The sequence below is a fragment of the Magnolia sinica genome, chromosome 3 (assembly GCF_029962835.1).
Source record: "Magnolia sinica isolate HGM2019 chromosome 3, MsV1, whole genome shotgun sequence".
Lineage (NCBI taxonomy): Eukaryota > Viridiplantae > Streptophyta > Magnoliopsida > Magnoliales > Magnoliaceae > Magnolia > Magnolia sinica.
This window is the reverse complement of record NC_080575.1, coordinates 46,500,564-46,522,202: the sequence shown is the minus strand read 5'-3', so window position 1 is coordinate 46,522,202 and position 21,639 is coordinate 46,500,564. Positions and strand designations below refer to the sequence as shown.

At 40.7% G+C, this 21,639-nt stretch overlaps 1 protein-coding gene across 1 annotated transcript in view; it reads left to right on the top strand.

The window, feature by feature from the left end:
- Positions 1-587: 587 nt before the first annotated feature.
- LOC131239891 (uncharacterized) overlaps positions 588-21,639 on the top strand; it is an 86,662-nt gene continuing 65,610 nt past the window's right edge. The window contains exons 1-3 of the mRNA XM_058237800.1: positions 588-956; positions 1,087-1,215; positions 4,283-4,477. Of these exons, the coding sequence (XP_058093783.1) occupies positions 807-956; positions 1,087-1,215; positions 4,283-4,477 (474 nt within the window). The 5' untranslated portion in view covers positions 588-806. The remainder of the gene's footprint in view (positions 957-1,086; positions 1,216-4,282; positions 4,478-21,639) is intronic.

The following is a 21,639-nucleotide window of genomic DNA, read 5'->3' as shown; positions in this document are numbered from 1 at the left end:
CATGGGCTCATTCTCTAAAATGATATTTTCAAAATATATGGACGACTTAGATGAAACAAATATATCACGGTGGGCTCCCCAGAGCCCCTGACAGGACCATCCCCGTACAGCTGGCAATCAAATGCAAAAGGAAGAAAAATCATAAATGGCCCAGAATTCGAAGGCATGTGTGCATTGATTGGTCCGTCAAGATCATCCCGTCCATTTAAAATTAAAACCATTCAACATCAATAATTGGGTCCACAACTTTAAACGGTTAGGATGAATGCATGACTACAGATGAGTTCAAGCGGAGGATCCCACAAGTCTGGTGGATGAGTTAGTACATCATGCATAACTCTGCATGTTCCCCGTCGTCAATTGCAGAATGGGACCTACGAATAGATGATCAGAACCGTCCATCTTTTGCCTGATATGGTCAGTGGGCTATGGTTAGGAAGATACTCTGGTCGGAGACCCGAACATCAATTCGCGTCACTCAAATGGACGGTTTGAAACACAAGGATTAAACAGACAACACTCGAAGGAATATAAGGATATAATCCCATTAAAAAAGTCGAGTTCATCTCTTCGGGGAGATCATTTAACTGTTGGCCATTCGACGATAGTTCCAACAGCTTGACGGATCCGATCATGTGGGTACCACCCAGCGATTGCAGAAAAGGAATCAAACTGCGCGACTGGCTCTGGTAGTTCCTCCCCCTCTCCCTCTATTCCACATATTATACAATCCTCAAAACAGCGGAAGATGTGAATATCCATTGCAAAAGTAAAAAGAAAACAAAAAAAAAACAGAAGAGATTTGAATGCCATTCGACATTCAAACATCGGAGAAAATGCCATTCTTTCAATTCCAATTCCAAGACTTGAATGAGAAGCTCTCGACCACCTTCAGGCCTTGGCAACGGTCTTGCCAGTTTTGGCTTAGAGCAACTGATATATACGCTGGCTACAAGGTAGCTACCTCCTCTCTCTCTCTCTCTCTCTCTCTCTCTCTCTCTCCCTCTCTCTCTCTCTCTCTCTCTCTCTATATATATATATATATATAAATTGGGGAAAGCTGTGAATTTTTTTGGGTTGTGTTAGATATGTCAGGTTCGAGTTAAATTCGTGAAAGGAGGTGAAAAGCAGGAAGAAATGTGGGAGAAACAGCATGAATTAGCGGCTGAGAAGATATATTCCATGTGTTCTGAACTTGGTGGGTTCTTTCTCAAGGTATTGTAATAGCTTTTTCTTTTGGATGCTGGCTTTTGTTTCTCTATGTTCTTTGCTTTGAAGGTTTGGGGGAAAGAATGCAGTTTAGGGTGCTGGTTTTGTTTGCGTTGCTATTTGAATGGTCTTTTTCTCTGTGATTTGTGTTTTGGAATGAAAGCACCCACTTCTTCTATTCAGGGTGTCATTATTATTATTTTTAAAATTTTGTGTGGGTATTGAATTTCTTTAACTTGTTTTTTTAGGGTTTTTTTTTTTTAAAAAAAAAATGAGATTTTGATGTTTAGGAAGATGAATTCCAATTTTTTATTTTTTATTTTTCCTTTTTTCACGGCACTGCAGTGGCTTCCATTCAACAGTCGGTTATTATGTGATCCAAAATCATTATGACAATAAAATGGATTTCCTGCTGTGTTTAAAACATGGGTTCTTTTGTCTAGTAAACCAAAATGCTTTTCTTCCCTTGGTTTTCATCTTTCCGGTCTTATTTATTTATTTATTTTTTAAGGCAACTGAATTTTATTAAGAGAAAGTGCCGAGATGGCACACCAGCTACGAACAAGGGAAAAAATTTACATACTGAGGAGAAAAGAAAAATTACAAGCCTCTGTCGCCTGGAGACGCCCATTTCATTACAATAAAGCTTTGCATTGGTGAAAACCTCAATCGCTGAGCTAGTCGCATTCCGAAGACTTCTAGAATTTTTACATACTGAGGAGAAAAGAAAAATTACAAGCCTCTGTCGCCTAAAGACGCCCTAATGCAAACCCGAAAGGAAAAGAAAATAAATCAATAAGAAAATAAAGAGATTGTGGGAAAAGACCCAACAATCCTCTAGCCGAATGCTAAAGATCACAAATGCAAGACTGTGAGCAAGCTCAACAGTCCTCTAGTCTAGAACTAGAGACCACTCTCCCTTCCTTTAACAGCCACCGTGGAGAAAATAAGAAAATTTCATAAAGAGAATTTTAATCAGGTTGTCTTATTCCATGGGCCATAGGCTCCATTTATAATCAAACCTTATAATTTGTAATAAAAGCTATAAAATCTAAAAATCTACGAAAATAAGAAAGCACCTAAATAACAAAGCATTCTAATTAAGAAAATGCCAAAAATAAGAAAATACTTGATAAGAAATATCTAAAATTATTTCCCTGCCTAATATAAAGATATGAAAAAAAAGGAGAGAATTTCCTACTATAGAGATTTGAAAGAAAAGGAAAGTAGAGATGAGCTAAAAAAGGAAAGCGGGTATTTTCTTGTGCACACGTGTGGAGCGTGCTCGCGTGAGATGCGGGCATTTTCTTCAAATCTTGATCAATTGGCATGTGTGGCCATTTGGTTGCATCATGCCCATTTCAGTACAATAAAGCTTTGCATTGGTAAAAACCTCAATTGCTGAGCTAGTCGCATTCCGAAAGCTTTGCGTTGGTAGAAACCTCAAATCTAGCATTTCTTCCTCCCTCTCTCCAAAGCCCAAAAGGCTTGCTAGTAAGGCCAATCTCTAACACACTCTTCTTTCCTTCTCCAGCCCGACACCATGCCATGCTAAAAAGAGGTCCCCAATTGATCCTGACAACACCCAGGGAACGCTAAATAGGCTAAGGAAGCTCCTCCACACTTCCTGAGCAAAAGGGTAGTGTAGGAAGAGGTGGTTAACTGATTCTGCATCATCCATACACATCACACAAACGTTGGGAATCACCACAGGGCCAAACATAGGATGTATGGCTGCACTTCTCTCCCACCATCGAAGGCCGAAGCATCTTGTATAAGGATCAAACTGAGAAGCACCCCAACTTATCTACCTTCGACCCCATTATTTCTTGTTCCTCCAACATCAGAAGACGACTATGGAGAAGCCCCAGTAGCTTTGTGAAGTCCCTACTCCCTCATCGAGCATCTTCCTATGGCATAGAGGGGACCGGGTGACAACTCCACTAGTGAAAAAAACATTGGGAGAACGGAATATTTCTTTCAAACGACAATTTCGCCAAATGCAGAAACACTACCTAGAGTGACTTATTCCTTATCCACACATCCTCTCAAAACCAAGGTGTTCCATAATGGTAACGGTGGCTGTAACGGCCACCACCGCTACCTTTACGATACGGGGCATAACGGCCGTTACAGTCTCTCTTTTTTATTTTTTTATTTATTGAAAAAACCCTTGAAAAACCTATATCTGCTCTGTAATGTTGATTAAAAAATATGAAAAACCTATATATGTCCCGTAATAGACCATTATGTGACTATTATGGCCTTTATAGGGGATGTAACGTGCTGTTAACGGTTATTACAAGTAATTTTTTCCCATAACGGTTGTTACGGCCGTTACAACCCCGTAACGTGTAACGGTTGCCACCGTTACCTTTACGTAACGGCCTTTACGGCCCCGTAACGGCTTGTGCGGCACACCATGCTCAAAACCGAATCTTCTCCCCATTTCCAATGGCAAAACAAATCCCCTCGCTAAACTTGTTCTTCAAGTGGGAAACTAACTTCTAGATGCATGTTGCCCTACATCGTGAAGAACTCTTAACCGACTACCCTCCATCCTGGCATCCACGCTTGCATTGACTTTTCTCCACAGAGATTCTTCTTCTAACGCAAATCTCCAGTCATTTTCCCTCAAGATGTAGTTCATCATCTCCAAACCCCTAATGCTTGTTCCCCCGTCCCCATCATCATATGGTTTGCACACCTCTTCCCACCTCAGTCGGTGAAGTTTCTTGTTATCTTCCATACCCCTCCATGAAAAGTCATGCCTCGGTCTTTCCAACTTGTGTGAGATGACTTTGGGGCACTTGAATCGGGACACGAAGTACAATGGCATATCTGACATGGTTGTTTTGATTAGTGTCAACTAACCACCGAAAGACAGACCGTAATCATGAAAAAGAAATATATTTTTTTTCCCCCTTTCTTTCTAAGATAATGGTTTCTTGTTTTTTTCCCAAGATTTGATGGTTTAGGATGAGATTGGTTTTGATTTTATCAGAATGAGGGATTTCTTTCTTTTATTGTTCTTCCTTCTATTTATTTGGAATGATTTTGGCATTTGAATCAGGCTGCTCAGATACTAGGGAAGCCTGATTTGGCTCCAGCTGCATGGGTGAGAAGGCTTGTTACATTGTGTGATAGAGCCCCTGCAACTCCTTTTGAAGTGATACAGCTTGAACTAGAGAAGGATCTGGGTCGAAATATTGGTGAAATTTTTGAAAGATTTGACATTATTCCTGTTGGTTCTGCTTCAATTGCACAGGTACCTCTCCAAAATGCATCTTCCTACAACTTTACACTGCTTTTGCTGGCCAAAATTTGCTTCTTAAGGGTAGTGCCATACGAATTTTGTTATGATCATGTTGCTAATTTACAATGAAGGGCATAAGGTTTGCAATTTTGACTATTTATGCTAAAGCTTTAGTTTCAGACTCTTGGTTCTGAGTGTTAGAATGTATTATGTTGAAGCCATGTCAATTTTGTTTCTGTGGAGAAGGAACTGAGTCACCTCTGAAACATGTATGTTTAAGGATGGGTTGTTGTGTGATTGTTTTTGGTTGAAATGGGATGCAATAATCACAGTATTTCCCCGCTCTCTCCAACTACAGGTAACACATGCCACAAGGGAAGCAATACATGCTTTGACCAAAGAAAATAACTTCTTTTATTCGAGTGACTAGCGTGATTATTCATTAAAGAGTTTTCTTAATTATCAGAATTTCATAATTATTCATAATATAATCCTAACAATCCACTGCTCCTAATCATCTATTTCCATTGAGAACATAAAAAAACCAAAATATCCCTCAATCATGCATGCCTACCATAAAATAAGTGATAATTCGTTCAAATGATATTGAATCGTGTATCTTGCGCTTGTTTGAAAGCTATCTTAGTAGGGCTTTTAGATGATTTCATGTCATTCAAAAGTCGTTTGATACTTGGAAAGTGGCCCACCAATCAAGTAATGCACTAGACCAGTCAAGTAATACTTCGATTTCATGTCATTCAACTCATCTTGTTTCTTCTCTGAACCAGTTGGTTTCAATCCGTTGATTGGATGGTTTGAGCTCCAGTTGGGATCTCTCTGTTTTGGATCAGTGGGGTCCATTTGTGGCTGGCTGTGACCAGCGTCTGTGATCAGAGTGTGGACCAACATTGTTCGTGCGACGCATGTTGCAGTGTCTGTGATTTCCAGCAGCATCTGCAATCTAACAGCTGTGTGATCTGCAGCATGATCTCCAACAAAATTGACCTCTAACGTCACCTACGTCATGCGTGGGGTACGTGAAGAGATCGAGTTGTGATCCTGATCTGTGTTGGGCCCACGTCAGTTCAAATCCCTGCCCACCGTTGGATCTGTTTGATCGACTGCCCAAGAGTTGCTGATCACAGACATGCTGCTCATCTTCATGTGCTGCTTGAGAAGTGTGTTGCTGGCCAGTGAGCCCTGCTATTTGTCGCTGGGTTGGCCCATCATGACTATCATGAATGTGGTGCTGGACTGTCTTTCCAGGCCCTCCAATGGTGGACAAATGATCTGTGGCTTGGATCGTTGTTATGACGTTTTCTGCTGTGTTTTTCTTGCAAATCGTTGCGTGGTCAGCATATTTCTGATCACCCCTCTGTGGACCTTTGCCTCCATATTTTTTTGCCGTTTAAATCTGCTGCCGTTTTTGCTGTGTTGTGTGCTGAGGCCCACTTAGATTGGCATTGGCACTGTGCGTACTTTTAGATCCAGAGTGGGGCCACTTTAATCAGCATGAGGCCACCATATTGCTGGCTGTGATTGATGAAGGTGTGATTGTTGGAATTTTTCACCATTGGCTGGGGCTGTTGACGACACAAGGTTTGGTGTTCATGTGGTAGTTGTGTCACCATTGCTGTTTTTGATATGCTACTATTTAGATCTGCTAATTGTAGCCATTTGGATACCACTCGTGGCATCACGCCGTGTGCTGTAGTTCTCTTCAATCAGCGTCGTGCCTTGTTGTTGCTCATCGATTTACGCTATGTGTTGTGGCTTATTTTGATGAATGTTAGTGTATCATTGTTGGCTGATCTGTTAACATATTGGTCAGAGATAGGATGCTGAACCTATGCTGGACAGTTTCATTTGCTGATTGCATAATTGCTACTTTGTTCTTCTTACTTCAACGTGCTCATTGATTCAAGGTTGAGAACACAACCATATTCTGTGGTGATCTCTCGGTTCAATCTCATGTGACTTCTGAGTAGGAACACATAACAGACTCTTTTCTTTCCTCCTCAACCCTTCTAGCCAACTCAAGTAATGTGCTAGATGCATCCTCTGGTTTATCAGCTTAGGTGATGGACTTTGGGGCCACCAACCAAATGACAGGTAATAAGTCTCTGCTTTCTTCTGTTAACACCTCAATTACCTTCCCACCTGTCTCTCTTGTTGATGGATCTTTATCTCCTGTTCTTGCCTCTTGGTGAAGGAACTGTTTCACTTAGTATGGATATAGTGCTGCCCTCTGTGCTTTATGTACTAAAAATTTCCTCTTAGTCTCCTGTTTGCTGGCCAGTTAACCAAAACATTGAACTGCTCAATCACCTTTTATCTCTCACATTGTTTTTCAGGACCTCAAGACAGGGGCAATGATTAGTGGGGGGCATGAACTACTTGGTCTCTGTTACTTTGAACCAATGTTTTTCATATCGTTATCGTGTTGTGTATCGCACCCTTGGGGTACTGATACGTATCGGTTATCACATGGGATATATTGCTTGTGTCACATAATTTATCGATGTTTTTGGGAAACATTGGGAAATTGGTCAAATTTATCAATGAAACTTCAAGGATTGTTAAAAAAGACATTAATACGCACTTTTAAATCATAACATCATAAAAAACGAGTGCACATTATAGGTTTCCTTTGTATAGGGTCCTATGCTAGCGTTGTTTGACTAAGCTGATGCAACCATATTCAAAGTCAATTCATTTAATTCAAAATGTAAGAAGTCATTTATGGAAACACTAGCAATACATTCAAAAGTAAAAAAAGAAGTATACCTGTGAATGATGTGTGTGGCTATGGCTCAGACCCACATAGAGCTGCGCGGTGGCTTAAAATATCATCTCTATCTCAATGGGGTTGGGAATAGGACTCCTGCTTCACAAATCGATATTATTGTGCCTAGGTCATAGCTAGTAGGATGGTACCAGTGAAGATACTCTCTGACATAATGCTAGTACTTATCTTCTTCGAACCGAACTAGTCTGCCCATCCGTGGGTACTGCATAATTGTCACAGTTTGTTGTTGATATGGATTTAGGGTGAGCACATATGTAGCTCCTAAATATCTATACTACTGCCCATTTCTAGATTGCGGATATTGTTAAAGTCCCTTGATATACATTGATATGCCATCCTCTAATGGCTCGAGCTTTCAGAGAAAGTGGTGATTTGACATGGTATCAGAGTAGAAGGTCTTGTGTTCAAATCCTCGGAACATCAAATATGCCTCCCTAATATATTCTCCCACGGGGAGCTGTTTATGGTGTGAGTTGTGAGTGTCCCTCCACCCTTGCCTAGTATGCTCCCGTGCGGAGTTCCACCCTGCACGTGCGGGGGAGTGTTAAAGTCCCTTGATATACATTGATACACCATACTCTAATGGCTCGAGCTTTTAGAGAAAGTGGTGATTTGACAAATATCACCGGCCATATGCGGAAGTGAACTCCTAACCCTAGTAGAACAACGATGTGCAGTAACTACTAGAGTTGCTCGTCGCATATCCAACAGGTTTGTATCCATATTCATACTGTGGCATAGAACTCAAGCTACCTTATTGTGTCTGTGATCTATACCATACTGTGGCATAGAACTCGAGCTACCCCCTCTCGTATATGATCGAGAACTAGGGCCACCCCACTTCTCATTGATGCCTCAATAACTCCTTGAAATCTATTAGCTTCTGGGTCTGCTTCTTCAATAACTTCTTATGCTTGTATGCTTTATTAATGATAAGGTAGGGCTGATGTTCTTCTAGGCGAGAGCCATGGTCAGTGTCCTAGTTGGCATGATCAAATTCCCTCTCCCCAGTGAACGGGCTAAGAGGCCTTTGAGATTGACTCCTAGAATGAGTTTTGTTGTTGTCGCCACCATTTTTGTTGTCACATCACCATCTTCACTATCGTTGCCATTGTCATCATCACCATCACCATCACCATATCATTGTCATTATCATCACTAGATCCATCACCTGCATTGCTCTCCATCTCACTCTTGAGTGTCGGATCAGGTCTTGTCATCACGTGGCACGTGATAGTGATTGCCGCGGGCTGCCCTTTGGAGTTCTTATCAATGGGTCAAAAGCTTTTGGAGGAGATTTGACATGCTATACATGATCATCAACATCAATCCCATGTGATGCTGCCTGCTTCGCGACATGCAGCTCCGGCTGTCCATCTAAAGTGTGCGAGTCATTTGACTTAATCCACTCGTAAAGTGGGTCCTCTGTATCCTCTCAGCATATGTATGCTGACCGATCGTTATCAAGTCTAACATGTCCTGTTCTTATCTTCTTCCTTTCGCGCATAACAACCTCTCTTGTAGCTTCATGTTGTAGTGGCAATACACTAGCTTTAGAAGCCTCTTATAATCCAATTTGTTGCTCTTGTTCGTGTGAATGAGAAAGAAGGTGTTCCAATTTCTTTCATAGGGTGAGGAGGACATTGTCCATGCGAGCATACAGACAACCAGTTGCTACAAAGTTTTGCAATCACTCTTATACATGGCCAACCATTCGTCTGTGAAATAGATTGTTTTTTCCTTTGTTTCACATTTACTACTAAGATATGATGACTATTAAGTTCTAAGAGGTAACTAATGCAACAACTCACATGCCATCATCTAGTTCCTCGTCTTTCGCATGGCTTCACACACAAACATTCCAACAACATCGCGGAATTGAACAATTTGTTGATGTCATTTAGCAGTAAGTGCGAGTTTGGAGGTTTTGATGAAGTTAGAGAAAAGGTAAGTGCGGAACATGTTTACCTCATTACCAAAGTGGCCTTTCCTTGGACTGTAGGGAGATAGTTTCTCATATACCTCATGCACAACCCTCTTCAAGCTATTGTCTTCATACAGTCTACGACTGTAGGTACTTGGGATTTAAGAAGTATATTGAAACTCAACACGGTGTAAATATTCACATATCAGTACAATAAAAGATCCATACATGTTATTCAAAGAAATAATAAAGTATTGAAGCATATAAAAAACTAAAAATAATTGGGATAAGTACTTACCGGACAGATGAAGTTGCGAAAGGGTCATTTCCCAATGGTCATCGATTATTACATGCATCCATTTATATGCTTTGGGGGCTTTAGCTTGGATGAGTTCTTTTGTTAACTATATGGATGCATATAAGGATTCCATCGACGAATATGTCTCATTATCCAACATCCTCAACACTTATGTGGGCTCTAAAATACCCACTACACCGCACATGCATTCCTAGAATGTGATGCTCACTATAAGCTCCTCAATTCTCCAACCTACTCCCTTTTTACTCTTATTTCAATTTGCGTACTCCCTAGAGTTGAAAAGCTCTTGCAACCCCTTCTCGTGTTTTAGGAGGCTATTTACGGCGATGTAATTTGTGGCTAATTGCGACTCCTTGGGCTGCACTATATCCTTACCACACCTCTCACGCATCTCAGATAATAACTAGGTGTAGTTGTAGATTAAATTTATGATCAAGCATGCATCAATAATAACAGTCTTCACTGAAGGCCTATCCCCTTTCGCCTCAAACATTAGATCTATGCAATGGGCTGTGCAGGGGGTCCAATACGAACTGTACGATCTTCTTCCTCACGACGTCTTTTATGACATCACGCATCAGCCCATAGATGTAATGTGAGTTTTTTTTTTTTTTTTTGTTTGTTTGTTTGTTTTGTTTTGTTTTATTACTGGCATCTATAGAATTTAAAATTTAAGAACACCATCCTTTGTCAATAGTAGATCATAAAATTTATGACCGACATCCTCGTCGGTTCGGTCCGGCTGTCACACATCACAATGCAGGTGTACATCTCCCATGATTGACGAAATCCATCTACATAATGACGTGTGTTGGCTCACTCTTCATCAAATATTTGCCACTTATCTCACGTGGCATGGGTGGCAACACACCCTCATTCCCGCACAGCACTTCGCCGATTATATTCTTGAAGTGTGGGCTCACTACTGCATTCGCAAGAATGTGATCATAAATAAAAAACTTTGCAATGAACTTCCCCACCTTCCTCAAATCCCCTTCACTAAACATTTGCTTCAATTTCTTCCGCATTTCCCCCACTTATACATCCTCGGATTTGTAGGTAGATTCGGTACCCGCATGCTTGCTACTGTTGTGGCCCAAATCTCCTATCCCTCCCTTCCTACTCCTATAGTTGAGTTGGATGATTTTAGGGGAGAGAGAGAGAGAGAGAGAGAGAGAGAGAGAGAGAGAGAGAGAGTTTTGAAGAAAAATGTTTTAACACTCACTTTTTTTATAATGTTAGAGCATAAATGCATACTCCTCACTAGAACATAACATTGTGGACAAGCACACGCCAAAAAAAAAAATACATAAATACAAAATACTCACTCTCTATACTCCCCCTTAAGTTGGAGCATAGATGTTGATCATGCCTAACTTGCTAGTGATATGATGAAGAGCATCTCGACTGAGAGATTTTAGTGAGAACATCGGCTAACTGCTTGCCAGAGTGAACAAAAAAGGTTACAATCTCCTTGTTAGCAACTTTTCCTGAATTAAATAATAATCAATCTCAATGTGCTTCGTGCGCTCATGAAACACCGGATTGCTAGTAATGTGAATGACAACTTGGTTATCACAATGCAAGGGAATGGGACCTAAAGAATTATAGCCAAGTTCCTTAGAAGGGTGCGAAGCCAAACTAGTTCATGTGTTGCATGGGCCATTGCCCTATATTCAGCTTCAACAGAAGATCGTGCCATGACAAACTGCTTCTTACTCTTCCAGGTGACAACATTGCCACCCAGAAATGTACAATACCCTGATGTAGACTGTCTATCAAGTAAACTACCAACACAATTGGCATCAGAGTAACAAGAAAGACGAAGGTAACCATGTGGTTGAAACGGTAAACATTTACCTAGAGCTAAATCTGGGCATCGAGTTGAGTCGGACTGAGTTAGGGCTGAGTCGACCCGACCCGGACTCGACCCGACTTGTTATCGAGTCCAGCATGCCTGACCTGATCTGAGTCCAGGTCTGGCCTGGATTCACCTAGACTGAGTCCGACCTGGTCACAAGGACCGAGTCAGGTTGAGTTGAGCTTTTTTTCCCTGTCATTTTTTTCCTACTTGAGTTGAGTTGTTTAGAATAAATATTTTCAAAGACTCAAGAGTAATTTGTAAAAGAAAAAACGAACAAAATAAATAAACATTGTCAAAAATCAAAAGTATGTTCAGAATCTCAGATGGAGTTTCACATACAAACCACTAAACCATTTATTCATTTAATATCCTTTGTATGATGAATGCCTTTGTGGTGTATAAACTGAGTAACCTTGTTCATAATAGTAACCCCTTCCACCTTCGTCACCAAAATCATCATTTGGTTCTCTTTTTAAGGCTTGAACTGTAGGAGACCTTTGGGCTGAGTCCGAGCTGGAGGTGTCTAAAAGCTAGTTGTTTAATTCTTCTAAATCGGATGGTGGAGATGCATTTCCATCGTCCTCATTTATAGATTTAACAAGTTTTTTCAGCCTCTTTTTATGATCTAGTTTGTACAGGATTCCCAACCACCTATATAATGCCGCGAGACTTTTAAGAAACTTTGATGATTTATCGCCTGACTTATGTCCCGTACTCGTGCCTGCTTCGGCATCATGTTGTCTTGGAGGGGGTTGATGTTGTCTAGTCTTGGATGCTAATTCCAAGGTTTGTTTTACGGCTTCTTTATAATATCGTTCTTCTTGTTCCCTTAATAACCTGTCTTATTCTTCTTTACTAAGTGTGGGGGCTCTTCCTTTGCTTGACCCTTCTTCTGTGGCTGGTTGTAGTGTTTGAAATATCGGTCTTGCGTTACGTGTCGCACCCTTGGGATACGGATTCGTATTGGTTATCACATGGGAAATAACGGTTGTATCGCATAATGTATTGCTACTGTTGGAAACATTGGGAAATTGGTCCAATTTTTTAATGAAACTTCAATGATGGTTAAAAAAGACATCAATACACACTTATAAATCAAAAATTACAAAAAACAAGTGCACATAATAGGTTTTCTTTGTATGGGGTCCTAATTTATGCGTTGTATAACTGAATTGATGCAAATATATTCAAAGTTTATTCATATAATTTATAAATGTAAGAAGACATGTGGAAACACAAGCAATACATTCAAAAGCAAAAGAAGAATCACTAGATCAGGTTATATACGTGTTTGATTTTATATTTGGACACATATTGCAACCGATTTGCGAGAAATTGGGAAATTTTGATTGTTTTCAAATTTTCGCGACTCGGTCCATCTCCTCCAAATCTCGAAATTGAAGCTCCCAATCTATGATTTTTCATACAAAATATGAAAGAACATGGATTTGTAACAATTTGACAATGACTTAACATGATTTACAGAAAAAAAGGATCGAAAATAGAAAATGCTCACTAGATCAAAAATGTGGGATATATCCCACTACTTGTGCGTTTCGTATCACATAGGTAGGATACAAGATATATCGTGAGAGATATCGGCCGATATTGTCGATATTTAAAACACTGGCTGGTTGTATTGGCTGTAGGGTAAGGGGTGGTGGAAGCCTTTGTATTTGAGTCGAGAATAATGTCTCGAAATGAATCCCAGACTTCTGGAAGAGCTTTGCTACATGGGGCAACGTATCCTCCCCGTCAAGCCAAATGTAATTTGAAGCGATATATTTTGGTTACAAATTGTTTTCCACACAACTTGCATTGCAACTTTATTTTTCCATCCTGGGAGCAGACGTGGGCTTCATAACCCAAAATATCTGTAGATGGATCATCTTCGATGACATATCTATAAGTGTGAATTTTGAAAGAAAGAATGGTTAGACTGAGGCAACATAAATAATTAAGAAGTGAAGATAAACAAACGTAACCAACCAACCATATGAGATTTAAGCAACATCAAGTCATTTAAAAGCATAAACGTAAGGAAGAAAAATATAAAAAAGAAACATTAAAATACATAAGTTGATAAGTGATAAGCATAGAAAATATCTATTAATACATTAAATGTTACAATTCAAGTCCACAAATAATAACTATCAAATTGTCGTAAGCAAATGCAAGAGATATAGAAGTCGCTGTCTCATCCTACTTCATGCAATTGTTGCAAGTAATGTTTGAAATATCGATATCACGTAATGTATCGCAACCTTGGGATACAGATATGTATCGGTTATCGCATAGGATATATCGTTTGTATTGCGTAATTTATCGCACTTTTTGGGAAACATGGGGAAACATTGGCAAAATGGTTGAATATTTCTATGAAACTTTAGGGATTATTAAAAAAGACGTTAATACACACATTTTAAATCATAAAATCTCAAAAAGAAGTGCACATAATAAATTTCCTTTGTATAGGGTCCTAAGTTATGCACTATCTGATTGAACTAAGGTAACTATATTCAAATATGATGCATAACATATATAAATGTATAAAGATATGTATGAAAACATAACTAATGCATTCAAAAGCAAAAGATATAGTAGAAATTAGAAAACATACCTGTCAATGATATGATTGGCTATGGCCTAGACCCACAGAGTTATGCAGTGGCTCATAATCATGCTATAAAATGATATGAAAAAACGGATGTGCGGAGTGGATATAGAATACACACATCAAGTTGGGCCCCATGGTAGGGGTTGCACGGTCTTGGTGAGGCCGAGTTCTCACCTAATCCGCTCCCTACACCACACAACAAGTAACGGAATTTCTTGACATGTCAAATATTTGTGGGCCCCACTATGATGCATTTCTTAGATCTCAAAAGTCCATTAATTTTTTCATATCATCCTAGGATATGAGCTCAAAAGCAATGCAGATCCAAATCTGAAGTGGACCACACAAGTGAAAACAATAGGATTTGATGCTACTGTCAAGAACTTCTTGGGGCCGCAAATGGCTTTGATCAATTGATGCTACCATTGAAGACAGCAGGGCCCACCTCGATGCATGCACCGTGTATCTGCATCGTCCATCTGTATTGCAACCTGATTTTAGGGGTTGGCCTAAAAAAATGTGGCAGATACAAATTTCAGATAGATGTGGACCCCTCCACAGGAAATAGTGGTTATTGACCATTAAAAATTGTGGGCCACAAATTTTTGGATCAAGCTAATATTTGTTTTTCCTTTCATCCAAGTTTGTGTGAACTTATCAACAGGTTGGATGGTCTTAGTGGACCCTAGGAAGTTTTCAATGGTGCAGGATCAATGACCATTGTTTCTTGTAGTGTGGTCCACTTGAAACTCATATCTTTTTCATTTTTGGGACCATGCCATAAAATAAGCAGTCCAAACAGATGGATGGCATGGATATGCAATACATACATCAAGGTGGGCCCTAAAAGTTTACTCATGTACGTAATTTGTTTGGTCGAATCTAAGCATCCAATGACTTGGGTGGGACCCTGATTATGGGGCTACCTCGACATAAGATGGTGTATCAACGCTGTCAATTCATTTTAACAAATCATTTTAGGGCATGGACCGAAAAATAAGGTAGATCCAAATCTGAGGTGGACAACACACAAAACAGTGGTCATTAAATGACCACCATTAAACTTTTCTGGGGGCTACAAAAGTTTTAGATCAAGCTAATATTTATGTTTTACCATCCAGGTCTGTCAAACCTTATGAACGGATTGGATGGCAAATAAACATCATGGTGGGCCCTAAGAAGCTTCAATGGTGGACATCATTGCCACCACAGTTTCCTGTGGTTTGGTACACTTAAGCCTTCCATCTGCCTCCTTTTTGGGCTCATGCCCTAAAATGACCTATCGAAATGGATGCACTTTGTGGATTGGTTGGTGTACCACACACCGGTGACCTAGCTGGTGTGAGTACGTGTTGTGCAAAGATGAGCACTGACGCTCCTCGAGCTTGAGTTGTATGAACAGTTCAAAGGAGATTAAAGTTACATGGGCCCCACAATAATGTATTTATTATATCCACACCGTTCATCCATTTGGAGAGATCATATTAGATTATGAGCCCAAAAATGAGTCATATCCATAGCTCAAGTGGACCACGCCACAAATAGCAGTGGGGACAATGATTCTCACTCTTAAAACCTTCGTAGGGCCCACCATAACGTTTATTTTCCATGCAATCTGTTCATGATGTCACATAGGCTTGGATGAAGAGGAAAAACAAATATTACATTGATCCAAAACTTTTGTGACCCCCAAAAGGGTTTCAATGGTAGACGTTCAATATCCCATTGCTTTTTGCAGTGTGGTCCACTTGATGTTTGGATCTGTCTTATTTTTCGGCTCAAGCCTTACGACGAGCTCGCCAAATGGACGAATGGTTTGGATATAACACATCTCATGATGGGACCCACAAAACTTAGTGACGTTAACACAATAGCCAGGTCGGTGGTGTGCAGTACACCAGCCGAAAGCGGATTGCGTATTGAGTAACTCAGTACGCTAAGCGTATTGAGTAAACTTTGTGGGGCCCACCATGATTTATGTATTTTATCCACTCCCTACATCCATTTTAACAGATAATTTTAGGGCTTAAGCCCAAAAATGAAGCATATCCAAAGCTCAAGTGGGCCACACCATAGGAAACGATGTGAATTGAATGTCTACCATTGAAAAATTCTTGGGGTCCACAGAAGTTTTGGATCAATATGATATTTGTGTTTTCCCATCATCCATGTCTGTGTGATCTTATGAACAGGTTGGATGACAAATAAACATCATTGTGGGCCCTAACTAGGTTTTGTTGTAGGGGAAACATGCCGACCTACTATCGACAGGCCAGGTCTAGCGCTCCCACAAACGTTCAAGACCAACCTAGTGACCGAGCCCGATCTCTCAAGATAACCCAGCCCGATCTCTCAAGATAACCGAGCCCAACCTCTGAGGGTGATCGAGCCCGACCTCCAGAGGTGCGAAATCACGCCTTGCATGATCGAAGCTTAGCTAATCAACCGAAGAACCAGCCAGCGGCCATGGCCGAGCTCATGGCAATCGACACCAGTCTGAACAACAGGCCACAGCGAGAATCCCGTTGTCCACTTCTATTATGGGACTTCGCGGCATCAAAGATCTCGGAGGCGCCAAAGATCTCGCAATCCATCACCAGCACGACCTTGTTCGTAGCCAATCTAGAAGGTTCGGCCTTGCACACATCCGGAATCCTAAATAGGATTCCCTCCGCCAAATCAGGAACCCCGAGACCGCCTATCCCCACCTATAAAAGGACGAGCTCTGCAAAGAAAGAGGCATGCACAATCTCTAACTCCAACCTCTTGTAAGCTCACCAAAGCCCTCGTCCCTGAATCCCTCACCAAAGGGCCCCTGATACTAGAGCCAGGGGGGAGCCCAAGTCTTCCTGTCAAGAGCGTCCGGTTGAGTTCACGAGCCAAGGAGGAGAGCAACCAAATTTCTGCATCAATGGGTTTCAATGGTGAAAATTATTATTCCCACAGTTTCCTGTGGTATGGCCCATTTGAGCTTTGGATATGATTCAGTTTTGGTCTCAACCATTAAAATGAACTAGGTGTTCTACAGCCAAATTTCTCGAAAAAACAAATAAAATCCCGATAAAAGTGATAGTATCGTTGATATCGCACGATATTTAGTAATACTGAATGATATTTAGCGACATCAAATGATATTTGTCGATATTATGTGATGTTTATCAATAGAGAACTAAGAGATAAGAGATTAAGAGGAAAGTTGGGAATGTGTATAACTGCATGGTGGCAGAGAGATTGTTGCAACTGGCTCCAGATATTGGAGTTTGGTTTCCATATGCAAAGTGACAAAGTGAAACTGACTTGAAGGAAGATAAGAGCTGAACAAATGAGGCTTGTCAATCATATGCAAGGTAGCTTTAGAGTAAATGTCCCAGGAAGAAGAAGAGGACACATGGAGGACAATATCTGACTGGGCTGCAGTGACTTTGGAAGTATTATGAGCATTATGAACATGAAGTCGCATCAAGGCCTCATAGGCCTCACGCGAAAAGAGAACAAAGTCACCTGAAGAAGGCTTCTCAGGAGCAGTCATCTGTGAAGACTTCTCAAAATCACCTGAGGCACTACTAGCCCAGGACACAGCTGCCCAAGATGGACGTCCAATAAGGTCCTAGCATCGATGAACAGTTGATTTGTGCCCCCACAGTGTGCATAGGTGCGGGATCCGTCATGATCACGTCCTCTTCCAATTCGTCCACGACCTCCACTTCCACCATGCTCACTATCACGGCCCATGCCTTGATTATTGAGCCCAAAATCGTGACTATGTCCTTGTGCACCCCATATTAGAGCTCTAAATCCATGCAGGGGTGGTCCCCAACTGCATATGTAGATTGATTAGGAGGTACAAAAGTAGAAGTGGATGAGATAGTGACCCTTTGACACATCATAGATAACACCTAGAGAAGGGGATTCATAACTATAATATGTTCTCGAATACTATAATACTTAAGAGTTTTCAGTGTCTTCATGTTGCTTCTATTGCATTATCATAATCCCTTATACAAAAGGAGGGAAGGGGCTGATCGAAAACTAGTTCGTCCCACATACCCCGAAGAGCCGAAAAACACTCCTTCATGGATCTCGAATCTTGTTGAAACTTGCTAATATTAGAGATCAACTTAAAAACTGTGGATATATTCTGTGCTTCTGAATACATGTCATGAAAGGTGTCCCAGATCCTTTTGGAGAGTTTAGGAACATGACAGAGTTACTCACAGTAGAGTTCGATTTTTGTTGCAACTAACAAGTCATGCCCCTATACCAGTTGGATCTCAAGAACGCGTTCTTGAATGGAGACTTAACCAAAGGGTATAAGCAGTGTTCGAGTTGTCGGTGTCGCTACAAGTTTCGCTGGCCGGAGATAACGTTATAATATCGTTATCGCCGATAACCGGAAATGCAGGGAAAAAGGGGGAAACATGGAGAAATGGTGGAATTTTTCAGTGAAACTTCAGGACATGCCTAAATACACATATTTACATATTCAGGAATGAAAAAATTGTAAAAAAAATGCATTAAATAATAAATTTCTATTTAATGGGGGCCAAAAGGCATGCATTGTCGTAAGAAATCACTTAAATAGTAATCAAAATGAGTTTATATAATACAAATGCAAGCTTACAACAATTAAGACATGCAAAAGTAAATGAATTGAAAAAAATACACATTTCTGGCCATGTTTCATCCCCACATAGATTAACAGACTATAGGATTTTGGTGGACATTTATTGAACGGTTGAGAATAAAAAATATCAGGTACCCTATTCCAACCAACTAGTATATACAAATCAAAGGTTAGGATTCTTCGACCTATCTGATTTTGGCACTGAGAGGGTTCCAGAGTTTAGTTTATTTAATCTGGATTAATGTATGCGACGTTAACAATTTCTGAATGCCAGTGTATCAAATGTCACTACTGCAAGGCAGTAGCCAAATCACTACTGAAGTGACGTCACTATGCTCTGTGGACCCCGCCATGATGCGTGTGTTGTATCCATACCGTCCAACCATTTGTAAAGACGGCTTTATGGCATGATAAAAGGAATGAGATAGATCTAAAGTTCAAGTGGACCCACTGCAGAAAAAACTGTGGGATCAGTCACATCCACCGTTGTAACATTTATAAGGCCCACCATTATGTATTTTTTAGATCCAACCTCATCATAAGTTAACATAGAGATAGATGACGTGAAAACAAAAATATAAGCTTGATCGGAAACTTCTGTGGCCCCTAAGAAGTTTTGAACGGTGGATCACTGTCCCCACTTCTGGGGCCCACTGTGATGAACCGTATCTAAAGCTCAAGTGAACCCAGGAAGGTTTCAACGGTATGGATGGCATCTAAACGTCACTGTTGAACCCAGGAAGGTTTCAACGGTAGGAATTTCCCAAACCACATTTTCCTTTAGTACGGCTCACTTGAGCTTTGGATACCGTTCATTTTTTAAAACGAGTACTAAAATGAAATCACAAAACGGATGGACGGAGAGGATTTCTCACAACCATCACAGTGGGCCCCACCTGAGCTTGCAGCGCAGGAACAGTGGGAAAGGCTTCCGCAGTAAATCCGCGTCCCTGGTCCACGCGCTGTGGAAAGGGATTTGGCTACTCCCCTGCCGTGCTCTGTGGGCCCCACCATGAGGTATGTGTTTCATCCATGCCATCCATATATTTTTATAGATAATTTTATGATATGAGAAAAAAAAGAGGTATATCCCAATCTCAATTGGACCACATTACAAGAAACAGTGTTGAATGAATGTAGACCATTAAAAGCTTTTTGGGGACGATAAAAGTTTTGGATCAAGCTGATCTTTGTTTTTTCCCTTCATCTGAGTCTTTATAAGCTAATTAACAGGTTGGATGTCAAATAAACAGTACAGTGGGCCTTAGGAGGATTTAAATGGTGGATATCCAATCACTATTGTTTTCCCGTGGTGTGGTCCACCTGAGTTTTAGATCTAACTCATTTTTTGGATAAACATCTAAAATAATATTTCAAAATTAATGAATAGCATGGATACAACAAATGCATCATGGTGGGGCCCACGGAGCACTGACCTGCACCCGCCGTGGTGGGGTCTTTTGAACACTGTCAGAGTGAAAGTGAGCTGCACCGTCAAAGCTCACTTGTGGGGTCCACCGTGATTTATGTATTTTATCCACTCCGTCCATCTATTTTAACAGATAATTTGAGGTCTTGAGCCTAAAAACGAAGTATATCCAAACCTCAAGTAGACCACACCATAGGAAACAATATGAATTGGATATTTACCGTTGAAAATATCTTGGGGGCCACAGAAGTTTTGGATTAAACTTCTATTTGTTTTTTCCCTTCATCCATGTCTGTGTGATCTCATGAACAGGTTGGATGAGAAATAAACATCACTTTGGGCCCTAGAAAAGTTTTAACGGTGTAAGTCATTATTCAAACTGTTTCCAATGGTGTGGTCCACTTGATCGTTTGGTACGCTTAAATTTTGGTCTCAACCCCTAAAATAATATGGAAAAATGAATGGACCGCATGGATAGACCAGATACATTCTCTGTGGTCCCAACAGAGTGTACTCGTACGATAAGAGTGTACTGAGTAACCACGTACGCAATGCCATTCACGCCGCCTGATCCCCAAATTGCGATAAAACCCCAAAATCCCTCCCCCCTTTCAAAATTTTCAAAATTTTATCTCCTTTCCCACTGATTTCTCCGGATTTTCAACCCGAAAATCCCTCTCCCTTATCCCAAATAATAAAAAACCTCTAATTTCGACCAAGATCTCGGCCCGCTAGCGGAATCGAGACGTTGCAGAGGATTTTTGGACGAAAAAAAAAGGAAAATTTGGGGTCGAATCTTACTGGAAATGCTGATCTGCACTCAACAGCAGCTGAATTCGTGTCTTCCTCCAAATCCGGGATAAAAAACGAGTATTTCTTATGTTGTTTGTGATTCTCTTGCCGACAACCACCCCTTTTATCGATAAAAGGGGGTTGTTAGCTACAGTTCCCACTGGTGGTTGGTGGGAATAGCGAAATATCGGCGCCCTTTTGAAAATACCGATAATATCGGCGAGATTTGGAAGCGAAACGAAATAATGGGGTTTCGGTGTCGCTGCACTGGCGACACTGATATTATCGGCGATATTTCGATAATATCGCCGATAATTTGAACACTGGGTATACCTCCTGGGTTTGTTGCTCAGGGGGAGAAAGGGAAAGTGTGTAAGGTGCAGAAGGTTATTTATGGATTGAAGCAATCTCCTTGGGCGTGGTTCATGAAATTCAGTCGGGCTTTGGTGGAATTTGGCTTTCGCAGGTGCCAGGTGGATCAGATGGTTTTTCTAAAGAAAAACCCTAGAGGGATGGTGGTGTTGATCATCTACATTGATGACATAATCATCATCAAAAGCAATAAATTTGGCATTTTGGAAACTAAAAATCACGTCAAGAGTTGGTTCCAAACTAAGGATCTTGGTCATCTACGGTATTTATTAGGGTTTGAAGTGACTCAATCATATACTGGGATTAACCTATCCCAAACAAAATATGCTCTGGAATTGTTGGAAGAAATTGGACTAATGTGGTGTAAGCCATTTGATACTCCACTGGACCCAAATAGCAAATTGTTAGATGATAACGGAGAGCT